The sequence below is a fragment of the Cololabis saira genome, chromosome 12 (assembly GCF_033807715.1).
Source record: "Cololabis saira isolate AMF1-May2022 chromosome 12, fColSai1.1, whole genome shotgun sequence".
Lineage (NCBI taxonomy): Eukaryota > Metazoa > Chordata > Actinopteri > Beloniformes > Belonidae > Cololabis > Cololabis saira.
The window spans coordinates 47,031,474-47,057,416 of record NC_084598.1 but is presented as its reverse complement, the minus strand read 5'-3'; the positions used below and the strand labels follow the sequence as shown (position 1 = coordinate 47,057,416).

Sequence of the window (25,943 nt, the reverse complement as noted above, 5' to 3'; positions counted from 1 at the left end):
TCTGCCGACTCTACTGTCTGTTCAGTAGGTAGGAGGAGACTTTCGCGCAATTTTCGGCCGTTTCTTTCCTCAAAACTCACCCGTAAGAACAGCGAGGTGTTTCTGTAGCCACCGAGTTCGCTGGACCCCAATCGGTGAGGGGACTTGTCTCAATCTTCGGGACCTCAGGCCCTCTTCTCCACCTTCACGTGATGGGGGAGTACGAGGTTTGTTGCTGTACTTTAGTCACCTTCGGTCCAGAGGAAAAGAGAAAATCCACTCACAGATGGAGTCCCTTCGTGGTCGCCAAATTGTGGTGGCAAAAATTGTTGTTTGTTCAATAAAGTGTTCAAAAAAGAATGTCAGGAAACATCAGCTGTCTTTCTGGAGTTTTAATAAAAAGAGAACATTCATGAATGGAGGTCACACAGTGCAGACCTGGTCAGACGAGCAGTCAGCCGTGAATGACCTGGAGATGTTTAGGGACACGCTATCTTATAGTTTCAGCCAGGCTGGGAACAAAAGACAAAACATATATGTCACCCTGACAACCATGCCAGGCTCTGTGTCAAAAGGAGCCCAAAACTGTAAATGCAGTAAAACACCAAATACAGGCCCAGGGGCCTCATTTATAAAGCTTGCTTGCGCAGAAAAAGCGCCTGAAAGTTGCGGAAGCCGCCATCTACGTAAAGCCTCGGATCTAAAAAGAAAAAACTAACCGAAAAATCTGCTTTTCTTTACGGCAACTCTCACCCTCCCGTAAGAATTTACTTAAGACACGGGGAACTGGCGACGCAGGCTGTGAGGTGGTGAAATGAAGCCAGATTCATGTCATACTCTTAATAATGTCATCACACATCACAACATATATCAGACTTGTAATAAAATAGCGCTGATCGTGTCCCTCTGTGTGTGAAGCTCAGTCAGGACTCTGGTGCTGCTGCTGCGATGACACGCCGGGAACCTCACCCACCGCTTTAAGACAGAACAAACGAGGGGCTGCGTTTAGGGAGCCCCACGGAGCCCCTCATTTCTTCCCTAAAGGGACACAGATTTTTTTAATATATATAATGAGTTTTACGCGCGCGTGAAACCTTTAGGTGCGGGTATATGGTGCCTAAATTATGGGTCCGCGTTAAAATTACGCAGAGCCTACGGCGTAGGGTACGCGCAGAGGCGCAGCTTGTGATTAGTAGTACTATAAAGTACTATAAACAAAGGTGTTTCCTGTCAGGGGTATTGAGGACTAAAAAAGTATTGAAGGCTGTTTACTGTACAGATCTCAAAATGTGGTAACCGTAATGACCACATCCTCTTCCTTAAACAAATATAAGGCAATTATCAATGACATCTCAGTAGCCAGTAAGAAACCTCCCTTAAGGGGCCCCATGTTGTCATTCCCATGATCACGGATCATCCACCTGTACGCAGTGTTAAAAAAAAAACTACACACAGTGTCGTGTGCACAGAATTTAACGTTCATTCTGGAAGTTTTAAATGGAGCCGATTCGGCTCAGCCGAAGGTAAAGAAAAATGAAGAGGAGTAGTTATCCGTCCGGCAGTGAAAAGAGGAAGAAAAAAAAGGAGGACAAAGACAGAAGAAAGCAAGACAGTGGTAAGTGGAGCAGATAACTACCGTTAAACAGCAAAACTAGCGTCAGACCAGTGTTAAGTTTATTTACGTTTTTGGTTAGTAGAGCAGAGTAGAGTAGAGCTGTTCTGTGGAGTGGAAACGCACCTTTAATGTTAAGCTATGAAAGCTATGACGACTGCGTTTACATGCAGTCAATAACCCTTTTAAAACCCGAATATTGGGTCATGTAAACGCCAAACGGAATATCCCCATCAAGCGAACATTAATTTGTTTTCTATTTTACAGGATATAGTGAGTTAGGGCTTTACGATTCTGGACAAAATGAGAATCACGATTTTTTTGCTTAGAATTGAGATCACGATTCTCTCACGATTTTTTTCCAATATAAAATTTATTGCACTTTTACTTTAACTTTGCAACAGCTGTACAAAAATATAATAACAATAAACATCTCTTGTCTTCTTTAGACAAACCTTTGAATAATTTAAACAATAATAACAATTTTGAACAATATTTGTTCCTCCCTGAGTTGAACACCCTTTCAGAAAGGGGACTTGTAACAGATCCTGTAGTTCTGAGGCAACAAATTATTCCTCTGGCTGGGATGAACCCGCCAATGCCTTTTGCTGCTATTAAGAAGCTGCCGATACAATTCAATTCAATTCAATTCAATTTTATTTATATAGCGTCTAATACAACAGATGTTGTCTCTAGACGCTTTCCAGAGACCCATACCCAGAACATGAACATAAACATAAACATAAACATAAAATACACGATACAAAAGGTAAACGTTACAAAAAATATGATGGTGCCTGATAAAAGACTGGCATCAACTTTGTAACAGCTGACATTGAACATAAAAACAATAAACATCCAAAAAAAAAAAAAAATTTTTTTTTTAATTTTTAAATCGTCGTCATTTGGAAATGAGATTGCGTTCAAGCATGAATCGAGATCGCGATTTTTTTAACGATTAATCGTGCAGCCCTATAGTGAGTATATAGCGGTCTTGTTTGGTTTATTTGTTTTATTTATTTGTTTCAAGTTTTTTCTCTTTTCATTAGTATTATTATATTAGATGATTTAATGTAAAGCTATAGACAACTAAATCCTGTCCTACATACTCCTGTTCAGTAGATGGCGGTATGCAATCTGCCAAAAAACGCAAAGAACAGGAATTTGTTTTCTGCACATGCTCTGTTCACAAGGAATCCTGGTCTTTTGAGTCCAGGAAGTTCTTATAAACACGGAGAAACCAGACCAGGAGAAGACTAATCACTTCATAAATGTAATGAAGGATATGAACATTTCTGCATTTGTAGACGGTAGAAAGTACCGGGATAGAAGATTTACAAGAAGGTGAGAGAAAAGTTGAAGCAGCATTTGTTTTGGATTTGGATACAGGAAGAAGAAGCAGAAATGACGGGAATTGTGTCATCACGTTCTCCGTGCGTCGCTGGTTTGATCCAGATAAATGATTAATTACCATGTAAACGGAATATTCCCAATGTTTCACTAACCGGAATATTAGCAATAACCTGAATTTTGACTGATGTAAACGTAGTCAATAACGATGCCCACACAGAGGACATTTAATAATCACTCTTATCTCTCCTCAGCCTCAAGATCATTATTAAAGTTTCTAACTGGGGCAAAACAAAGGGATGATAATAAGCAACCTCTAGAGGACAATGAAAACTGTAAGTTCAGCATTCCACTTAAATTGATAACATATGTCATTAGACATATGTCGTAAGGATTCTTTATGACAACATACTATGTTTTTTTTTGTCATGTCAATTCCATCAATATCCACCTCCAGTGGGACACTGGCCCCTCCACCTCCTGCCTCTCATGACCAGGACACACAACCAACGCCACCTCTGAGTACCTGTGAGTTCAATACATTTCCCTTTAATTGATAACCAATGCCATGCCTTTCAAATATTATTCATGTAAACATTTACCCATTTTATTGCATGTTGTGTTTTTTATTGTCATATCAGCTCTGTCCACGTCCACCTCCAGTGGGATACTGGCCCCTCTACCTCCTGCATATCCTGAGCTGGAAGATGCACCAGAAACCAACCAAGTGCCCTTTCCAGATACTGATAACTGTGAGTTCAAAACATTTACCTTAAATCTATAATATGCAATACCCTTTAAAGGAGCTTGAGGCCGGATTGTGGCAGGATTTATGAAAAAATTGTATACGTCTTAAGTTTTCTAGTAATAATGTCAGAGGAAGCGTTCCAAACCAAAAAGAATGATCCTCTAGTGTATCTCTCTGTTGCCTTGAACAGGCTGTTGCTGCAAAATGTGCCTGGAATTTCCCGCGCTGTCCTGCGGATGTGACGTCACATGACGCTGCATGCACGTTCTCCCCGTTCTCCCGTGCCGGCTTCACTGTTGGCTGCAGTACCCCCAACGGCCGTCGTGGTGAAGGATGGCGCTAGAGAGTCTCATTTCTTAAAAGGAGCCTCATGCTCCTTTAAATATTTTTTATGGCAACATATATACGTTTTGTTTTTTTGTCATGTCAGTTCTCTCAACATCCACCTCCAGCGACACAGCAACACCTGCTCCAGATAAAGATGGCACTGTTACCTGTAAAAAAGCTTTGAGCATGTCAAATGACCCTGAACAATGGCCATGTGTCCTAGGCCATAATGGACTGTGCTCAATAGTGATAGTCATTTAAAAGAACATTAGTATTCAAAGCCACACATGATCTGTATGACGAGTTGGCATGAACTCCAGATGATATATATATATATATATATATATATATATATATATACTATGTTTACTGTTTATATTCGTTGTTATTTAAAGTACTTCATTGTTATTTTTATTACATTGTTGTTATTTACAGAAACTTTACTGTGAACATTTGGAATAAAAAACAAAATGTCATAAAGTTTTCGTTGGTGTCAGTTTATTATAACATAACGGTGATTAACGCTGGTTTGAGGGGCCCCCTAGAAATCTTTGCCTAGGGCCCCAACAGACCCTAGAATCGCCTCTGGGTACGCGGCGACGCGCACCTACGCCGTAGGCTCTGCGTTGGTGTGACGCAGAACCATATGCCCCCCCTGTTGCGCCGGGGCACTCAGCGTTTAGCGCAGCAACGACGTGCTGCCACTCACTCGCTTTAATTATTTTATACTATTTATATACTTTTACTACTTTTACTGTCACCACCAAATAATGTGGTTTTCCTGTCCTCCACATCATCCACAACATCTCGATCTCAGATCTCAGTGAAATTCAGTGTCACGGTGGCTCGACACGTCTGATCATGCGTCTCATTCATTCTGACGCCAAACAGGCTGCAGGAAGCCGCTGCGCATGCTCAGCAGCTCATTCATATGCAAGAACATACCATTTATGGTAAAAAGTGGGCGTGTAGAGGGCGGGATATGAGGCGGATTCACCTGCGCAACCTTCCAGCTGGACTGTGCGAACATTGCGTGCACGCGGTTTTATAGATCCGGATTTTTTTTTGCGCCCGCCATTTTCGGCTTTTGGGTGTACGTACACTTTTAGTATGAATTCTACGCACTCAATTTTAAATGAGGCCCCAGGTGTTTATTTGCTTAAATCGCTCAAATCAGCAGGCGTTTATTAATTGTGTCTTTCATTCAACCCAAATCTAATTGTGTGTTTCAGACACTGAAGTGATCTTCAGGAATCGATCTAGCCAGCTAGCGTAGCCGCGAACGGCTTCTCGTTGTCAGATACGATCTGGTACGACCCTTTTCCTACTGCAGGTCTGCTTTCCTTTTTTTTTTTCTTTTTTTTTTTTAAAGATTTTTTGGGCTCTAGTGGCCCTTTATTGGAGATGCAGACTGGAAACGGGTAGAGAGAGAGAACGGGGAAGACACGCAGCAAAGGTGCGCAGGCCGGGATTCGAACCTGCGACCGCTGCAGGAGGAGGACTGTAGCCTCAGTATATGAGCCGCTGCTTAACCCACTGCGTCACCGAGCGGCCCAGCAGGTCTGCTTTCCTCAAGGAAAACCTAAACTTGGCTGCCGTTTGCAGGATCAACCTGCTGAAGAAATAAAACTCAAAAGAGTCATTGTATGTTCCACTTTTATTAATAGAAGCTAATATAGATAAATGATCAATGAAATAAAAAGTTTAAGTTGATGTACACAGATGCAGACAGTTTTAGTTGATCCAACACCGTTAACATGATTAACTTCTATGAATCTTAGTGATGTAAGTCATCTCAATAAACTAAAACACACTAAAACAATATCAGGAGATCAGTTTTACAAAATGTTCATATTTGTTAATGATTCATTCATTCATTAAGAAAAAACACGACGGTCACATTTACACGTTGTACCACAGAAACCGACAGAACCAAAGAAAAACAATCAAAACACATGAATCATCCAAAATAAATGCAGAATCTATCATTACTAGTAAAAAAAAAGACCTGACAAAATCACAATGAGCAAAGAAAATAATTCAAATTTGTTCAAAATAATAAAAACCTGCAAACAAATCCAGAGCGATTTTTTTCCCCTATATATTAATGGTTAATACCAAGTTTGGTAAGAACCTAAAGCATATACATGCATTTTAATATATAACATATTTTTTTTCTAATATATATATATATTTTTTTTTTAATTATAATTAATATAAACATATGTGTGGGTGGTTCGGTGGGTTCGGGGGAGGGGTGGGGGGTGTATCTGCTGCTAGTTCTGAATTGAGAGAAACACAGAGAACAACAGGCACACAAGCCTTTAAATCTGTAAGAGAGAAAACAAACAGCAACCAGTCCAGGTCCCTAAACCTGAATCAAAGCTAGAATACTGACATTATCTGTCCCTGGAACTGTGGAGTGAGTACACTGAAAAAAATACATCTAATCATGTAAATATAACATATTTAAATCTGTGATATTAACAATTAAAAATGATGTTTGTTGCTTTACATGAAAACATCTAGTTTTGAACTTAATCTGCATTTGTTCAAAAAACAAGACATTATTAATTTTTTCCTTAACCAGAAGTATTTATGTAATCCCAGTAATCTTTACATTTACACACAAACAACAAGCAATGATCTTTTTCTATTTACTTTTCCTTTGACAATTTTAATTTATTGGGCAGATTGACCAGCGTTTAGTTGAAACATGTTTTATTTGTAAATAAACACAGTAAAAAATGTCTGGCTTGATCTACTTTAAAAAAATTAAGGCAACTTTTTCTCATGAGATTTTTATGTAGATCAAGAAAAACTATTCTTTGTATAAACTACTTAATTTTTACTATGTACAAAATTCATTTGCAAGTAAAGTCAACTTCATTTTTGCAAGTAAAGTCTACTTAATTTTGATAAATAAAGTAAACTTAACACAATTAAGTTGACTGTACTTGTAAAATGTTTTAGCCCCCCGCCCCGGGCCGATGAGGCGAACACGGGTGGAGGAAACCCTCGCTCTGGTGATGAGAGAGTGGGTGCGACTAACACCTAAAATACGGGCGGTGGGGGGGGTGGGGGGGGCACTTTACCACGTTTGACTGTGTCCATCTGCCTACTAAATTCTGAGCGTAAATCTAAGAAGTCTAAGTCATTAGAACCGTCGACCGTTGTTGACCAACTGACGTCACCTCCCGAAAATTGTAACTACATGTCGAGTCGACGCAGATCAAACGCAGACGAGAGGGCTGTGATTGCAACCAGTCCAGGGGCCTCATCTATAAAGCTTGCTTGCGCAGAAAAAGCGCCTGAAAGTTGCGGAAGCCGCCTTCTACGCAAATCCTCGGATCTAAAAAGAAAAAACTAACCGAAAAATCTGCGTATCTTTACGGCAACTAGGACCCTCCCGTAAGAATTTACTTAAGACACGGGGAACTGGCGAGGCAGGCTGTGAGGTGGTGAAATGAAGCCAGATTCATGTCATACTCTTAATAATGTCATCACATATCACAACATATGTCAGACTTAAAATAATAAAATAATAAAATAAAATAGCGCTGATCGTGTTCCTCTGTGTGAAGCTCAGTCAGTCAGGACGTTTAGGGAGCCCCACGGAGCCCCTAAAGGGACTCAGATTTTTTTTTCATATATATGAGTTTTAGGGTCCCGCGTTAAAACGACGCAGAGCCTACGCCGTAGGGTACGCGGTGACGCGCACCTACGCCGTAGGTCTGCGTTGGTGACGCAGAACCATAAACCCGCCCTGAGCAGCTCTGAGGAGAGACGGGAGAGGAGGAGGAGGGGGAGCGGGGGTGAAGCGGGGCTGCGGGGCCGTTCTCGTATCGCTTTCATACAGTGTCTTGATAATTTGCAATTTAAGGCTGAGCCTACCGTTAGTTTTTAAACTGTAAAAAGTAAGGGGAAAATAAACATGATTTTGAAAAGACGGGGGGACGTGTGTCCCCCTGTTGCGCCGGGGAACTCTCTGCGTTTAGCGCAGCAACGGCGTGCTGCCACTCACTCGCTTTATTTTATTGTATACTATTTATATACTTATTCTAACTTTTACTGTGACCACCAAATAATGTGGTTTTCCTGTCCTCCACATCATCTACAACATCTCTGTCTCCGTGAAAGTCAGTGTCACGGTGGCTGCTACTTCTAATTCATTCTGACGCCAAACAGGCTGCAGGAAGCCACTGCGCATGCTCAGTAGGCTCATCCATATGCATTTATGGGCGTGTAGAGGGCGGGATTAGAGGCGGATTCAGCTGCGCAGGTCTGTGATTCATAAAGGAACGTTGCATGCAAATCTGCGTGCACATGGTTTTATTGATCTGGATTTTTTTTTGCGCCCGCCATTTTCGGCTTTTGGGCGTACGTGCACTTTTAGTTTGAATCCTACGCACTCCATTTTAAATGAGGCCCCAGGTCCCTAAAAGTGAATCAAAGCTAGAATACTGCCATTATCTGTCCCTGGAAGTGTGGTGTTGTTTAGCAACAAGGTGGAAATCAATGAGGTGGAAAAGAACCTCAAACAAGGTCTTTACAAAACAAAGACAAGGCCAGTCTGATATTTGTAGAAACTAGTTTAGTATCTGTGGAGCATCTTGGAAGAGAGACGAGGGATTGGAACCAGCAGTCGGTCAGCAGCTTCTCTTGCTCCACAGATATATCACCAAGCAATTCATTTGTTCAATTAAAGTAGTTTGTTTCATTCATTAACATTGTTTATTTTATTTTATTTATTAGTGTTATTTGAGCTGCTCACAACCTACTCTTGTTGCTTTAACCCAAATCATGATAGCTGCGCAAATGGCGAGAGTTGCGGGAGCGGGCGGGAGTGGATGTAACGGCACCGGACCGGAGGGGGCGGCCAATAATTCATCTGTTTTGGGCGGGAATGTCCCGCCCAAGTTGCGGTTGCGGTGGGTAAATGTCAAGACTGGAGCAGCAGTCTATGTTTAAGCGTAATTTCTTAGAACCGTCGACCGTTGTTGAGTACCAGCACACTGACACCGGGACGTTATCATCATAATTTCCAATGTTCAGATATGCAGATTCTGACACGAAGCGACGGACGGTTAAAGAGTGAATATGTTTCATGTTGTCTGCATTGTAGAAGGACAGCTCTTTGGAAGAGCAGTTCAGGTACACGCCGATCTTTATAGGACTGCCTTCAAGTCGTTTCTGCCCACACTGACCCTGATCAGAGACACTGTAGGTGCGGCCGTCATATTTCAGGAAATAGTTTCGTAGCCCCAGTTCCCAGTAACCCTTCCGCCCAACATCAATCTCCCAGTAATGCTCCCCAGAGGTGAACTTATTGGTACTCAATACAGATGTGTAGGTACGTTGTAGTACGTTGAGTATGTTGAAAATTTTCTCTTCAACCAGGCATTTCTGGCAGGCGGAGACGACACTCCGGCCATCACTCGTTACAGTCAGAGCTTCACCTTGGCTTCTGAGCTTCATCTGCTCTGCTCGAGGCTCGATCACCTGCAGCATCTCCTTCCACATGAAAACCTGCAGGTGACTCTCATAATGACCCATAGAGAGAGAAGATCTCACCACTTGGGGAGGTTTTCCTCCTGGTTTAGATCTATCCTTGGCAGAACTACGGCCTCCATGAGTCCAGCTGTGTAAGAACTTCTCTGGCTCCGTGATCTTCAGAACTGATCTCACCTTTTCATCCCACTCTCTGCCTTCCTTCAAAACAGTTTCCATGACATTTAAACTTTGAGTCATCTTCTGAACCTCATTGTTCTCCTTCTGTTTCAGTTCTTTCTGGATCTCCTCCTCCTTCCTCTTCAGGAACTGGTGCATCTCCTCAAACTGGCTGCTGATTTGCTTCATCAGCTCCCAAGACTTCTGTCTGGTTTTTCGTATCTCCCCCTTCTGTGTCCGAGCCAGTATTTTTACAGGAAGGTTTTCAGCAGAACCTCGTTGCTTGAGCATCTCCACCTCCTTCCTCAGTGACGCAGCAGCTTCTTTAACGGGTATGAACTTGTGTCCTTCGTGTTTCTCACTGTCTCTACATATGATACAAGCCAGCTGCTGATCTGTGACGCAGAACAACTTCAGCTTTTCTTCATGCTCAGGACAAAACCAGGCAGGAACCTTTGGAATCAATAAAGCAAAATACAATGTCATGTGACCAACCTGATAATAATGACACGTTAGCCTCTGTATCCCCCGTGTTCTTACATAAATCGGTCAGTAAAGGCATAGTGCGAATTACGGGGGGGTTAGGAGGGGGTTTGACCCCCACAATTACAACCTCGACCCCCCTAAAGGAGGGACAAGTAAGAAATTGGGGGGGGTTGAAACGTTTATCTGTGTTATCAGTGTCATAAATATTACAGCGTATTGTATTTTCCATATTCATGCCAGGAAGAGGGTTGTGGTGAAACACACACACCCAGACAGACACACCTAGAGTGGACTATACCATTTTCACTGTCACTGGTTGGTTCCAGGCTGCTGTTGCAAAAAACATTTTTTTAAATAGAGAGAGAGCGCAGGAGCTTCACACTGTTTCTGTGAAGTCGTTGACGACTGGGGGAGCACTGTGATGTAACGTATCTAGATAACTTAGTTTATTACTGTCTCACTTTCAGAGTTCCGAATTATATTTATATTAATATTGTGTCCGGTGTCTCAGACGAATGTTATCATGTATCTATCTTTGCATTGCAGTGTAAAATGTCAATATGTGAATGCTAGCTCACACTGGTGCTCATGAGCAGTGAGAAAATGGAGGACTGACGTTCATACGTTTTGACAATAATATAAACCAGCAGGGATGTCCATTTTTTTGACCCCAGGTTGTCAAGTTGTTTTTCCATCCTGGGGTCATTTTTGAGATACGTGTAAAGATCCGGTTTAATATTTAATATATATGACGCTTTTCTGTCCAGCACTCATGCCTTACATGGATATTGGGAGGTGCGTGTTTTCTCTGACTTCTACCTTTGATCGATATTAAACAATAAAAATCTTAATAATAATAAAGATTGTTGAACGTTGAACCTTCAAGATATTGTAAAAATTGTGCAAGACTTGGGTTACATGAATCACGCGCCTGCGCCGTAGTGGGTTCCCTTTACACCCTGGCCTCTGGAAACTGATGACACCCCCAATTGTCATTGTATAATTCGCACTCTGAGTAAAGGAAATTAATATCCATAAAATCTCACCTCTTTGTCAGTTCCACCGTCCGTCTTTAACTTCTCAGGTTCTTTGGCTTTCTCAGCGAGACTTTTCAGAATGTGACTGGTTGTGAAATGAGTCTCATCAAAAGTTGTCCTGCACTGTGGACATTGCCGCCGTGAGCTCAGAGACACAGTGATACATTCTCTGCAGAAAGAGTGTCCACAGAGGAGGAAAACCGGATCACTGAAGATATTCAGGCAGATAGGACAGGTCAGATCTTCGGAGTAGGAAGAAGACGATGCCATCTTTGCTGGTGCTCTGCTCGCTCTGAAAGAACTTTCTGTGCAACCGGGATGTACAGACAGGTTGTAACTCCACCCTTTCAGGTACAACTGTACACCTGAACCAACTGGAAACTGCGGTGAAATGTCTCCTCCTGGTGGTGAAAGGCTGGAATCCCTTCAGCAGGGACACTGTGTTGCAGCAACTAAACTAAAGTTGCTGGGAAGGAACCGGGGAGTAATTTTGATGCTTACTGACGGAGCTACATGCTAGACTGATGCAAAGCTGGAAATTCAGACATCTGCAGTTCCTCTACTGACCACGATGTGTCCTGAGTCTTCTGCTTCGTGAGTCTGTTTGTGTTTCTCAGTTTCGTTCTATTCAAATGTATTTATATAGCGTCTACTAGAACACAACCTCCTCCTTGAACCGCCACCTTACTGTGGTGGAGGGTTTGTGTTGCCCGAATGATCCTAGGAGCTATGTTGTCGGAGGAATCACGCCCCTGGTAGGGACTGGACCTTGGGGGAATGTAGGGGAGCAGGACGTTGGGGGAATGCAGGGGAGCAGGATGTTGGAATGCAGGGGAGCAGGACGTTGGGGGAATGTAGGGGAGCAGGACGTTGGGGGAATGTAGGGGAGCAGGACGTTGGGGGAATGTAGGGGAGCAGGACGTTGGGGGAATGTAGGGGAGCAGGACGTTGGGGGAATGCAGGGGAGCAGGACGTTGGAATGCAGGGGAGCAGGACGTTGGGGGAATGTAGGGGAGCAGGACGTTGGGGGAATGCAGGGGAGCAGGACGTTGGAATGCAGGGGAGCAGGACGTTGGGGGAATGCAGGGGAGCAGGACGTTGGGGGAATGCAGGGGAGCAGGACGTTGGGGGAATGCAGGGGAGCAGGACGTTGGGGGAATGCAGGGGAGCAGGACGTTGGGGGAATGCAGGGGAGCAGGACGTTGGGGGAATGCAGGGGAGCAGGACGTTGGGGGAATGCAGGGGAGCAGGACGTTGGGGGAATGCAGGGGAGCAGGACGTTGGGGGAATGCAGGGGAGCAGGACGTTGGGGGAATGTAGGGGAGCAGGACGTTGGGGGAATGCAGGGGAGCAGGACGTTGGGGGAATGCAGGGGAGCAGGACGTTGGGGGAATGCAGGGGAGCAGGACGTTGGAATGCAGGGGAGCAGGACGTTGGGGGAATGTAGGGGAGCAGGACGTTGGAATGCAGGGGAGCAGGACGTTGGGGGAATGCAGGGGAGCAGGACGTTGGGGGAATGTAGGGGAGCAGGACGTTGGAATGCAGGGGAGCAGGACGTTGGGGGAATGCATGGGAGCAGGACGTTGGGGGAATGTAGGGGAGCAGGACGTTGGGGGAATGTAGGGGAGCAGGACGTTGGAATGCAGGGGAGCAGGACGTCGGGGGAATGCAAGGGGAGCAGGACGTTGGGGGAATGTAGGGGAGCAGGACGTTGGGGGAATGTAGGGGAGCAGGTCGTTGGGGGAATGTAGGGGAGCAGGACGTTGGGGGAATGTAGGGGAGCAGGACGTTGGAATGCAGGGGAGCAGGACGTTGGGGGAATGCAGGGGAGCAGGACGTTGGGGGAATGTAGGGGAGCAGGTCGTTGGAATGCAGGGGAGCAGGACGTTGGGGGAATGCAGGGGAGCAGGACGTTGGGGGAATGTAGGGGAGCAGGTCGTTGGAATGCAGGGGAGCAGGACGTCGGGGGAATGCAGGGGAGCAGGACGTTGGGGGGATGCAGGGGAGCAGGACGTTGGGGGAATGTAGGGGAGCAGGACGTTGGGGGAATGTAAGGGAGCAGGACGTTGGAATGCAGGGGAGCAGGACGTTGGGGGAATGCAAGGGGAGCAGGACGTTGGGGGAATGTAGGGGAGCAGGACGTTGGAATGCAGGGGAGCAGGACGTTGGAATGCAGGGGAGCAGGACGTTGGGGGAATGCAGGGGAGCAGGACGTTGGGGGAATGTAGGGGAGCAGGACGTTGGGGGAATGTAGGGGAGCAGGACGTTGGGGGAATGCAGGGGAGCAGGACGTTGGGGGAATATAGGGGAGCAGGACGTTGGAATGCAGGGGAGCAGGACGTTGGGGGAATGTAGGGGAGCAGGACGTTGGAGGAATGCAGGGGAGCAGGACGTTGGGGGAATGTAGGGGAGCAGGACGTTGGGGGAATGTAGGGGAGCAGGACGTTGGGGGAATGTAGGGGAGCAGAACGTTGGAATGCAGGGGAGCAGGACGTTGGGGGAATGCAAGGGGAACAGGACGTTGGGGGAATGTAGAGGAGCAGGACGTTGGAATGCAGGGGAGCAGGACGTTGGGGGAATGTAGGGGAGCAGGACGTTGGGGGAATGTAGGGGAGCAGGACGTTGGAATGCAGGGGAGCAGGACGTTGGGGGAATGTAGGGGAGCAGGACGTTGGAATGCAGGGGAGCAGGACGTTGGGGGAATGCAAGGGGAGCAGGACGTTGGGGGAATGTAGGGGAGCAGGACGTTGGAATGCAGGGGAGCAGGACGTTGGAATGCAGGGGAGCAGGACGTTGGGGGAATGCAGGGGAGCAGGACGTTGGGGGAATGTAGGGGAGCTGGACGTTGGGGGAATGTAGGGGAGCAGGACGTTGGAATGCAGGGGAGCAGGACGTTGGGGGAATGTAGGGGAGCAGGACGTTGGAGGAATGCAGGGGAGCAGGACGTTGGGGGAATGCAGGGGAGCAGGAGGTTGGGGGAATGTAGGGGAGCAGGACGTTGGGGGAATGCAGGGGAGCAGGACGTTGGGGTAATGCAGGGGAGCAGGACGTTGGGGGAATGTAGGGGAGCAGGACGTTGGGGGAATGCAGGGGAGCAGGACGTTGGGGGAATGCAGGGGAGCAGGACGTTGAGGGAATGTAGGGGAGCAGGACGTTGGAGGAATGCAGGGGAGCAGGACGTTGGAGGAATGCAGGGGAGCAGGACGTTGGGGGAATCAGAATCAGAATCCGAATCAGCTTTATTGGCAGTTTAGAAAAACAATGTATTTGACTTCGGATACACCGGCGGCGACACAGATGGTTTTATGCGCCTGTTTTCCCAAGGGTAACACTGGGATAGGGGAGGAAAAAAAACCATCTTTACACTGTGTATAAATACGCAGTGTCAAGGTGCAAAAAAAACCTCAGCACACAAATCAACAACATCATCACAAAGACTTGCATGTGGGTATGGGGGGGAGGATTACTGGGGGGGGGGTCCCGGCACGGTGCATCCAAGTGATCGCCGCGGCTTCACGGCGCTCAAACCCGGAGACTGTGTTGGGGGGGCTGATAAGAGGGGGGGGCGGGAAGGCGTTGAGTTGAGGGAGGTGTGGTTATCAGCAATGTGTGTGTGAGCGGTAAGTCTGTGAACTTTGCCCCAGAGCTGCTCTCAGCCAATGTCCTTGATGTTATCAGACGGCTCGGTCAGTTCTGATCCAGGTCCACAGATGTTCCTGGGAGGGGAGGGTTAGTGGGAGCAGAGCGTCTTGTTTTTATTCCACCAGAGAGATTGTGACTGCTGCAGCCGGCCAGGCTGCCCTGTCAAGGTCAGATTATAGAATCAACAATTATATTGAAAAAAACAGGCAGACTCAGTAATTTTCCGTCTGCCTTCAGTCTCTGGTTCATCAATGGCGACTCCAATCAGACGAATTTGTGGTCAATTCCCTGCCACGTCCGGCAGCTCAGAAAGGGCCAGAACAGCTGTCGACGACTTACGCATTTGTCGGTAGACCAGGAATCCCCCTCCTCCGATCAGCAGAAATCCTGCTATCATTAATCCAATTATGAAGCATCTTCAACGTCCTCGACCGACAGAATCGACAGACACATGATCCTCCAATGTTTCCAGGAATCCATCATGTATCCAGCAGCAAACATCCCATCGGGGCAGGAAGGCTCCCTTGTCCCCCGACTTCTCATCGAGAAAATTTGGTCAATTGTGCTGAGAGACCAGTTAACCAATTCCATGATTGTAGAGTTTGGGAGGAGTGAAAAAGAGAGACTCTAAAAAGAAAAGACAGGACAAAAAGCAGCAGCAGCAGCAGCAGGAGCAGAAAAGCGTTCGCCTTCACCGACAGCCGGAAGAAGAAAAGATGTTATTTTATTGTCTGAAAAATGGTTCAAAGCAGTGTGCGAAATACCCATCCATATTCAGGGGGGTCCCTAACTGGCGTTTTTTTTTTTTTAATATTTTTTAGACAGTGTGGCCCTATACAATAAACCAATACAATCAGCCTACTATAGCCTATGACAAATACACGCACACTTTTAACCATTTTAGATGCACGTTGTTTTACTAACAGGAGGCTAAATTGTGCATTACGATGCAGAATGTTATTTACAAATTAAATCCGATAATTAAAATAAATAAAAGACATTAATTGGCACCACACTGGTGCACTTAATGAATAAATGCCAGGTATAGGACACTGGCGCACGACCAGTGCATTGCAGAAACGAATAAACAAATAAAATAGGCTAATGTATTTTTTTAGATAAATAAAAAAAATACAATGAAAATGAATTGTGCATTCAAATAACAGTAATAACAACAAATTCCACTATCGGAGACGTGCAATCAGTGCACTTAAACAGATCCTCAGCCTGCACAATGATGAATGATTATTTAACGTTATGTAACCATCCAGGAAATTATGTTTTAACACAGCTGTGTGAACACATTCACAAATTCCACTCATGGAATCACGCAAAATAAAAAAAAAATAAAAACATGATGGCTCTCAACAGGTGGGTTCATGCAGCTTACACATAAATCACACTCATAACTGGCCATAACGCAAAATAATAATAACAAAAATTTAAAAAAAGATTAGCTCTCAGGTGGGTTCAGGTCATATTAAGCAGGCTGGCCTCTTACCTTAAAGCGACACTACGTAACTTTTCCACCTTAATATCATATTTCCAGAGTCATTGTGATGGAACATCAACTTCCAACAGGTTTAATGAACCTCTGTCATGGTCTGAGGGGTCTGTATCACCTTCACTGGCACTATGTAACTTTGAGGAGCATGGTAGGAACCCTGCCACACTAAAAAACTACAAATCTTTACGGCTTTGACTGCTTTACGGCATACGTCACTTCCCCCTCCTTCCCGATTCGCAGTCGAGACGAAAATGGGCGGGGCTTGGAGCGCAGCTCCGCAGAAGCTGGTAACCCGTCGCTGCTGCAGCAGCTCCACACAACAGACGTGGGGAAAAGATCCTAATGGTTTAACTTTTCAACGGTTTCCTGCTTGGAGGCAGAACCACGGAGGCCAAGTATCTGAGATAACAGAGTAAAAGAGTGAAAGAGTCGTCGGCTCGCTTGGATCGCGGCTGGAACGCGCAACGTACGGTGCGTGTCGCCACGTACCCTACACCGTAGGCTCTGCGTCGATTTAACGCAGAACCATAGATCAGCCTCAAACCACAAACACTCACACAGACGGGTCGGATCAAAACACGGGTTTTATTCCCCACTTCTCCAGCTAAACGCAGTTGCTGGCCAGCTCTCTGATTTGCAATCAACCCCAATCTTCAGATAAAACTAGTTTGTTGAGGAAAAAATATTAACTCTTATTTGTAGCTGCAGAGGAAAAAAATAATCTCACCAGGAAAACAAAAATATTGCTCACGCCTCGGAGCCTCTTCAACATAATATAGCAGTCAAAAAAAAAGAAAAGAGAAGTAAGAGTAATACAAAACATGTACTGTATGTTGTACTATTATACAAATTTATTGAAACACATGGCGAGTCAAACATTTACCAAAGCAGCTGCCAAACACTCCTAAACGAGGTAGTAAGACGACGGTTCTGCAGAACTGCGGCAGTAAATCCTTCTAAAGAGTGCAGCTCCGACGAGGAACTTCATTCTTTAGTAGGGATATCATATGGATTCAGACAGTTAATAATCATTATTTTCTCCATATACTGCTCCCTGGCTTCCTTGTTTAAGGTATCCCGGTAAATTCCAGTTCCTTTCCAGCAGTTTAACATCTTTTTTTTTGCGTTCCGTCTGTTCACTTGGTGAAACAGAAAAGCGTCCCGTCCCCTTCTCTCAAAACAAATGCAAAAGGACAAAAGGACGCTGGTGCTCATGTGAAACGTAGTGTTCTTTCTGGTAAAACAATACCGCTTTTGTCCAAAAGATGCCGACAAACTCAGAAAAGCTGAAAGTTACGTTGTGCTGCTTTAATTGAAATGATTGAGACAGATTTGATCACGCACTCTGTGACTATCATTTCTCCCCGGGTTCTGCTATGAGCCACGTTGAAGCGTGTTTGTTCTCCAGCATCCAGATCGGGGTACGGGGTAATCAGCGTGGGGAGTCAGATATCCTCTAACCCCCAGGAGATAGCCAGCAAATTCTCCTGCAATTGCACATATAACACAAAGTTAGACACATGAATATTCGCAAAACTGATCAATATAATATTAGTAATATAACGCACTCTGTAGACATTTGGTGCTCAAATCTGATTCCCTACATCCTAGCATCCTGCACAGAGCCTGGCCATCTCGGGACCAGGAAACTCCTGCTGCTGCTGCGTTCAGGGACCAGGAAACTCCTGCTGCTGCTGCGTTCAGGGACCAGGAAACTCCTGCTGCTGCGTTCAGGGACCAGGAAACTCCTGCTGCTGCTGCGTTCAGGGACCAGGAAACTCCTGCTGCTGCTGCGTTCAGGGACCAGGAAACTCCTGCTGCTGCGTTCAGGGACCAGGAAACTCCTGCTGCTGCGTTCAGGGACCAGGAAACTCCTGCTGCTGCTGCGTTCAGGGACCAGGAAACTCCTGCTGCTGCGTTCAGGAACCAGGAAACTCCTGCTGCTGCTGCGTTCAGGGACCAGGAAACTCCTGCTGCGTTCAGGGACTAGGAAACTCCTGCTGCTGCGTTCAGGGACCAGGAAACTCCTGCTGCTGCGTTCAGGGTCCAGGAAACTCCTGCTGCTGCGTTCAGGGACCAGGAAACTCCTGCTGCCAAACTCTTTATTTTTTCTCTTTTTTAAAATTTTTTTATTGAAAGACAAGATGCAAACAACACCATCCACCACTAGGGGGAGACACACACTCAGCGGTGGAAAATCAGGACACAGTTATTTTTTATTTTTTTTACTTTATTAAAAAGAATTATCACAGAAACAGTATACAAATAGAATACAGAACATGTGCCAGGGGTGATGTTCGTTATTCAAGAAGATTATACAAATTACACAAGTCTACGTTTTTAATAGCGTTTTTTCATTTGTTGATTTAGTGATTAGTTTTAAAGGAGCCGTCTGTAAGAAATGTCCAAAACTGGTACTGCAGTCACTTTCCAAATATTGTTGAGCGGCGTGTACCCTCCCCCTCCTCCCCCCGACCAGAGGTTGCCAGGTAAGCTGCAGAATGCAGCAGGAACGTAGGCTGCCATGGCTGCCATAATTAGAGCCGAGCTGGCAACCCGGATGCCGAAACAATACTGACTTGGTGATTGGGAGATAGGTGGAGGGTGGAGCTTCAGAAACAATACTGACTTGGTGATTGGGAGATAGGTGGAGGGTGGAGCTTCAGAAACAATACTGACTTGGTGATTGGGAGATAGGTGGAGGGTGGAGCTTCAGAAACAATACTGACTTGGTGATTGGGAGATAGGTGGAGGGTGGAGCTTCAGAAACAATACTGACTTGGTGATTGGGAGATAGGTGGAGGGTGGAGTTTCAGAAACAATACTGACTTGGTGATTGGGAGATAGGTGGAGGGTGGAGCTTCAGAAACAATACTGACTTGGTGATTGGGAGATAGGTGGAGGGTGGAGCTTCAGAAACAATACTGACTTGGTGATTGGGAGATAGGTGGAGGGTGGAGCTTCAGAAACAATACTGACTTGGTGATTGGGAGATAGGTGGAGGGTGGAGCTTCAGAAACAATACTGACTTGGTGATTGGGAGATAGGTGGAGGGTGGAGCTTCAGAAACAATACTGACTTGGTGATTGGGAGATAGGTGGAGGGTGGAGCTTCAGAAACAATACTGACTTGGTGATTGGGAGATAGGTGGAGGGTGGAGCTTCAGAAACAATACTGACTTGGTGATTGGGAGATAGGTGGAGGGTGGAGCTTCAGAAACAATACTGACTTGGTGATTGGGAGATAGGTGGAGGGTGGAGCTTCAGAAACAATACTGACTTGGTGATTGGGAGATAGGTGGAGGGTGGAGCTTCAGAAACAATACTGACTTGGTGATTGGGAGATAGGTGGAGGGTGGAGCTTCAGAAACAATACTGACTTGGTGATTGGGAGATAGGTGGAGGGTGGAGCTTCAGAAACAATACTGACTTGGTGATTGGGAGATAGGTGGAGGGTGGAGCTTCAGAAACAATACTGACTTGGTGATTGGGAGATAGGTGGAGGGTGGAGCTTCAGAAACAATACTGACTTGGTGATTGGGAGATAGGTGGAGGGTGGAGCTTCAGAAACAATACTGACTTGGTGATTGGGAGATAGGTGGAGGGTGGAGCTTCAGAAACAATACTGACTTGGTGATTGGGAGATAGGTGGAGGGTGGAGCTTCAGAAACAATACTGACTTGGTGATTGGGAGATAGGTGGAGGGTGGAGCTTCAGAAACAATACTGACTTGGTGATTGGGAGATAGGTGGAGGGTGGAGCTTCAGAAACAATACTGACTTGGTGATTGGGAGATAGGTGGAGGGTGGAGCTTCAGAAACAATACTGACTTGGTGATTGGGAGATAGGTGGAGGGTGGAGCTTCAGAAACAATACTGACTTGGTGATTGGGAGATAGGTGGAGGGTGGAGCTTCAGAAACAATACTGACTTGGTGATTGGGAGATAGGTGGAGGGTGGAGCTTCAGAAACAATACTGACTTGGTGATTGGGAGATAGGTGGAGGGTGGAGCTTCAGAAACAATACTGACTTGGTGATTGGGAGATAGGTGGAGGGTGGAGCTTCAGAAACAATACTGACTTGGTGATTGGGAGATAGGTGGAGGGTGGAGCTTCAGAAACAATACTGACTTGGTGATTGGGAGATAGGTGGAGGGTGGAGCTTCAACATAAACATCAGTTGAGGGCTGCAACTCCTCTTTTTAAACTGGAATATCCTGGCTTGAGTGCTGTTGTCAGTGACATAAGTATTTGAAATGAACATGATTTTTAAATGTCTGTTGACATATCGGGGTCATTTTATGATTCGTTTTATTATTGCTCTTACATACAGCTCCTTTAATTAAAGTTCCATTTCTTTCTGGAGAACATAAAAGCAAGGGGTTTTCTTTGAAAAATTTACTCTTATGAATATGAAATTTGGCAAGAAATAAAAACAGATTCATCAAAAAGTAACATTTTCCTTCTTTCTTAGGGAAACAATGGAAACCTAAAACAATATTTTCCCAATGTAAATTAAAATCTATAGTGAAAGAGTCAATAATACATTTGCTAATATCTGCCCATAGTTTTTTTGAATGAGAGCAAAGTAGAATAAATGAACAACTGTTTCTGGATGTAAATTATAGAAGGAACAGTTTATATTAATGTCCTTTTTAAATTTCTGCATGTAATGCCTAGCAGGATAATATTTATGTATGATTTTGTAAGAGACCTCCTTAACCTTATATGTAATTAAAAACTTGTTAGGAAGCATCCAAGTTTTTTTCCAATCAATATGATCTGTGAAACGATTCCAATAAACAGTAATATTAGGGGTAAAAAATCAGGACACAATGAAACAATGAACTACAAAAATACATTGAAAAGAGACAAAACTTAAGGTCTTGACGGCCTTTGATTGGTGGAGAGACTAATGTTCTAATGTATTGTTTGACCTCATTTTCAAAAGTACAAAAAAAGTCTTTTGATATACCGGGATTTGTGAATAAACCGTTTTGTCAATAATATAAGATTAATGATATAATTTTTTGTTTTTTTTAACAGATGGATAGTCAATGAAGCCAAACAATAAATGTTGAATATTAGAAAACCAGTGAAGGTAATTCTGCTGCCAAACTTCTGTACAGCCAGAATTAGTCAGTACAAGTTATTTGGGATGTTGATTACTGCAATAGATTTTTTTTTTAAATACAATGAAAGATTAATATCAAAGGCAAGATACAAATACAGATAGATTCCAACACCAAATTGAAAAGAAAAAAAAAATTATAAAGGACAATGAAAGTTGAATGTAAATTAAAAAGATAAAATAAATATAAAAAACAGCATAATGTGCAAGAGTAAGTTTCATGTTAACAAATTCAACGATTTACAGATGCCGACAGGCGCGCAGGAAGACGTTTTTGCCAGGGGGTGCGGGGTGCGGGGGTTCTCCCTTAAGAAATCACTTGCCCCTTCCCTGCATGAAGAACAGCTGACAGCGCGCACAAGCTTTACCAAAACATAGCGAACCAACCATCTACAGTAAAAAAGGAACATGACTATAATTATTATCATAGTCACATAGGCGGCGGGTGACTGAAAATATTTGGTGAAGCTAGGGAGGAATCCTCGCGCGAAAATTTTGAAGTTTTTTTTCACCCAAAACAGTTGCGTAAAAATGATTTGAGCATAATTTGACCAATATACAGTAATAGCAGGATTACCGGCAGTGCAGTCTCCTCCTCCTCCCGGGTCATCGCTGCTCATATGGCCGGCTGCACCATCAGGTGAGCCGGTGTTAGACACTGGGGGGGTCACTGACGCGGTGGCTGCAGGTGCAGTTGCTCTCCTCCGACTCACTGTCACATTGGCAGCAGCTTCGGCAATGTTTTGTGTCTGTTTCTCTTTTGGTTTAAAAAATGAACGTATATCCATCTTGGTCTTGACTTGGAGCTTTTTGTTGTGTTTTGAAAGGAGCGCTGCTGGCTGTGCATTTGTAATTGGTGGGCAAAAATGCGGATGTTTAAAAACAAGGGGGGTGTGACTGGCTACTTTTCTTTTATTTTTTAATTAAAATTACCCCTATATTCAGCCTTCATCTCAAATGTGGCTTACAATGTTGTGGAACAGAAACAGCAACCACAAATATTTATATATTTATAATCTTTTATTGTCATTTCAATTTTTCCAGGGGGTGCTGCAGCCCCTGCCGCACCCCCACTTCCGGCGCCTATGGATGCCGATGGTCTTTTGTGCCTTTCGATGAGTAGATCGTCCTCATATATTGTCAACCCAACCTGAGGTGAACCCGAGTAGCCAACCACAAACAGGAAACCAAACAATTTAAATAAATTAATGTAAAAGGGAAAACCCTACACTATCCTAGGGAGACTAAAATGAGGGGAATGTGGTGCGTCTGTGTATGAATGAGATGTGTAAATAACTATGTGTGTATGTGTTTTATGAAATGATGAATGTGCGTACACTAACCAGTCCAGGGAGGTAAAACTAACTTCGAACCAATTTCTCCTACAAACTATGGGACAGGAAAAGGTTGTATTCACTACCTGGTTTGGAAACATCTGGTTTGGAGACCAACCTTTTCTATAAACTTCCTGCAGTCCTCACCCAAAAGAAAATGCCTGTAAGCATGTACAACATGGTGACTGAAAGAGATCTGGCAAAGTGGTCCTACTTATCAAAGGTAAAAAATCCCAGCATAAAGGCTGATGTGGATTTGTTGATTGGAATCAACGCTCCCAAGATATTGGAGCCTTGGGAGGTCATACATAGCCAAGGGGAAGGCCCCTATGCTATGAGAACAGCACTGGGGTGGGTTATTAACCGCCCTCTGCAAGGAAATGGCAGCAGCTTGGAAGCTGAGGTCTCTTCAGTAGTTGTCAACAGGATTTCTGTGAGCAGGTTGGAAAAGAGGTTGAGTGAGCAGTACAACCATGAGATTAAATGAGAGAGCTCCAGAGCAAAAGGGGGCTCTCAGAGGGGACTCTCAAGAGAGGACATGAAGTTCATAGAGATTATAGAAAGGTCTGAAACACTCAGAGATGGTCATTATATCCTGAAATTGCCCTTTAAAAAGGATGACGTGTCTCTGCGTAACAACTTTTCTGTGGTGAAACAAAGGTTACTTGGGCTGAAAACGAAGTTCCTTAACCATGGCCAGTTTTATGAGGAGTATAAAAACATACCTTAATGGAATGATGGGCTATGCAGAACAAATAACTGCACAGCAGCTTGATCGAGACAGGGGCAAGGTTTGGTCTATCCGTCACCACGGTGTATATCATCCAAGGAAAAGACGGGTAGTGTTTGACTGTGGTGCAGCGTACAAGGGAACATCCTTGAACCAATAGCTCTTGCAAGGTCCAAACCTCACAAGTACATTGCTTGGGGTCCTCATTGGGTTCAGGCAGGAACCAGTGGAAGTTATGGGAGACATCCAAGCAATGTTTCATCAGGTCAAGGTTGCAGAGGAGGATAGATACCACCTGCACTTTTTATGGTGGCCGGAGGGAGATCTGACCAAGGAGCTGAGTTTCGTATGACTGTTCATCTGTTTGGTGCAGTGTCCTATCCAAGTTGTGCTAGTTTTGCTTTGAGGAAAACAGCAGATGACAATGAGTTCAACTTTCCAGCTGCAGTGGTTCAAACAGTCAAGGAGAACTTTTATGTTGATGACTGCCTGAAGAGCATGGTCTCTGAAGAGGAAGCCACCCTCATGGTCAAAGATCTTACTGCTCTCTGTCAAAAGGGAGGTTTCACTCTGACCAGCAGTGTTGTGCATGAACGAGTTCAGATGAACACGTTCATTTCTGTGAGAACGTTGAACTGAACGCAACGTATTTACAAATAAAGAACTTGAACGTGAACTTGTTCATTCTGCAGATCATGATCTGGAATTTGAACTGTTCAGATTATGTGAGTTTCAGCTTCAGTGTTTACGTCCAATTATTACGGAATACATTTCAGCATCGGGTGGTGCGCACATTTAAAATACTCGACGACTTTACACTACATTACCCACAATGCAGTGCACACACTAGCATAACAACGGGCACCGTCTCCATGGCAACGGCAGTCCGAGCCCGGTGCATCTTTACATGACCAGTGGAGAGAGAGACGTTGCAGACGCAGCGTCAGCGAGCCGTCACATGATGATCCTTATCATTATCTGCAGGAATTTTACACATCGTCTCCCAAAGAGTCGGACGGTAAAAATCTAACCTTTCTGTGCAAATTATGTCCACCTGCGCTGAGAAAACAAGTCAGAGCGTCGGCCTCGTCAACTTCAAATTAGAAACGTCGTGTGGAGTTAAAGCATCAGTCCAGTGGGAGGAAATATCTGCAAGTCCTTGATAATCAAACAAAGTGATCAGGAAAACCAAGACCCAACAGCCCAAACGACCCCAGTCCCTGCTGCTCCTTCAGGGGGAGGATTTACCTGCAACAGGTAGAGACACTGATAACGGACTACAATGTTGGAGATTTACAGCCTCTGAGTAAAGTTGAAAAACCACCAGAACAATACATGATTGTTTACAGCAGGGTCTCCAACCCTCGTCCTCAGGACCCCCGTCCTGCATGTTTTACATGTTTCCTGCATCATCACACCTGATTCTAATTAATGGCCGTCATCAGCTGGTCATCCTGGTCTGCACAAGTCTGTTAATGACAGTCATTTTTATCAGGGTGCTGAAGCTGTCATGGTTTCTCAGTTGGATGTTTTTTACTTGTTAACTCACTCTCCTGTCATTCCAGACCCTGCCACCCTCATCAGCCAGAAATCCACTCATTCCCTTCACCTGTGCTTCCCCAGCCCAGCTCCACACCTGGTTTCCCTCATCAGCAGTTCCCCTCACATACCGGCCCATTTCCACCTTTCTGTTGCCAGATTGTCGAGTGTTTGTGCCTCGCTTTCCAGCGTTCCCGATTTCTGATCAGTTTTCTGCCTGCCTGTGACCCTGCCTGATTCCGGGTTTTGGATTTTTGCCTGCCCCCTTGGATTGTTTGCCTGATCTGCCTGACTACCCGGTTTTGACCCCTGCCTGCCTTTGACCCTGATTAAAGCCTCTTGGACTCTGATTCTGTTTGGTGTCGTGCATTTGGGTTCTCTGTCTTTGAGCCGTGACAGAAGCAGGGTAATATCTAGAACATGCAGGACATGGGGGTCCTGAGGACCAGGGCTTAAGACCACTTCACTGGTGTTTCATTTGTACCTAAAAATATTGAAATGAACTGAATGAACTGAATTTGAACTAGTTCAAATTGAAAATAATGAACTATTAACATTTTAAACTATGTGAACTGAACTTTGAACTAGTTCATGAGAAGTATGAACTTGCACGACTCTGCTGGCCAAATGGATTAGCAACAATCGCACCATATTGCAAACCTTTCCAGAGGAACACAGAGCTAAAGATCTGAGTGAACTTAATCTGGATAGAGACAAACTCCCTGTCGAAAGAGCGCTTGGTTTGCAGTGGTGTGTTGAGACGGATGCATTTAACTTCAAGATGGAGGTCCAACAAACGACACCAGACGGGGAATGTTGTCTGTCTCTAGTTCTGTGTAGGATCCTCTGGGGT

At 44.8% G+C, this 25,943-nt stretch overlaps 2 protein-coding genes across 2 annotated transcripts in view; one reads left to right on the top strand and one right to left on the bottom strand.

The window, feature by feature from the left end:
• Positions 1 to 25,943, top strand: part of LOC133457541 (protein NLRC3-like) — a 549,537-nt gene that overhangs the window by 352,690 nt on the left and 170,904 nt on the right. The window lies entirely within an intron of this gene.
• LOC133457557 (zinc-binding protein A33-like) lies at positions 5,665 to 11,494 on the bottom strand. The gene is made up of 2 exons (XM_061736933.1): positions 11,219 to 11,494; positions 5,665 to 10,139 (listed from the first exon to the last, which is right to left on the bottom strand). The coding sequence occupies exons 1-2, from the start codon at positions 11,477 to 11,479 to the stop codon at positions 8,904 to 8,906; spliced, it is 1,497 nt and encodes a 498-aa protein (XP_061592917.1). The 5' UTR covers positions 11,480 to 11,494; the 3' UTR covers positions 5,665 to 8,903.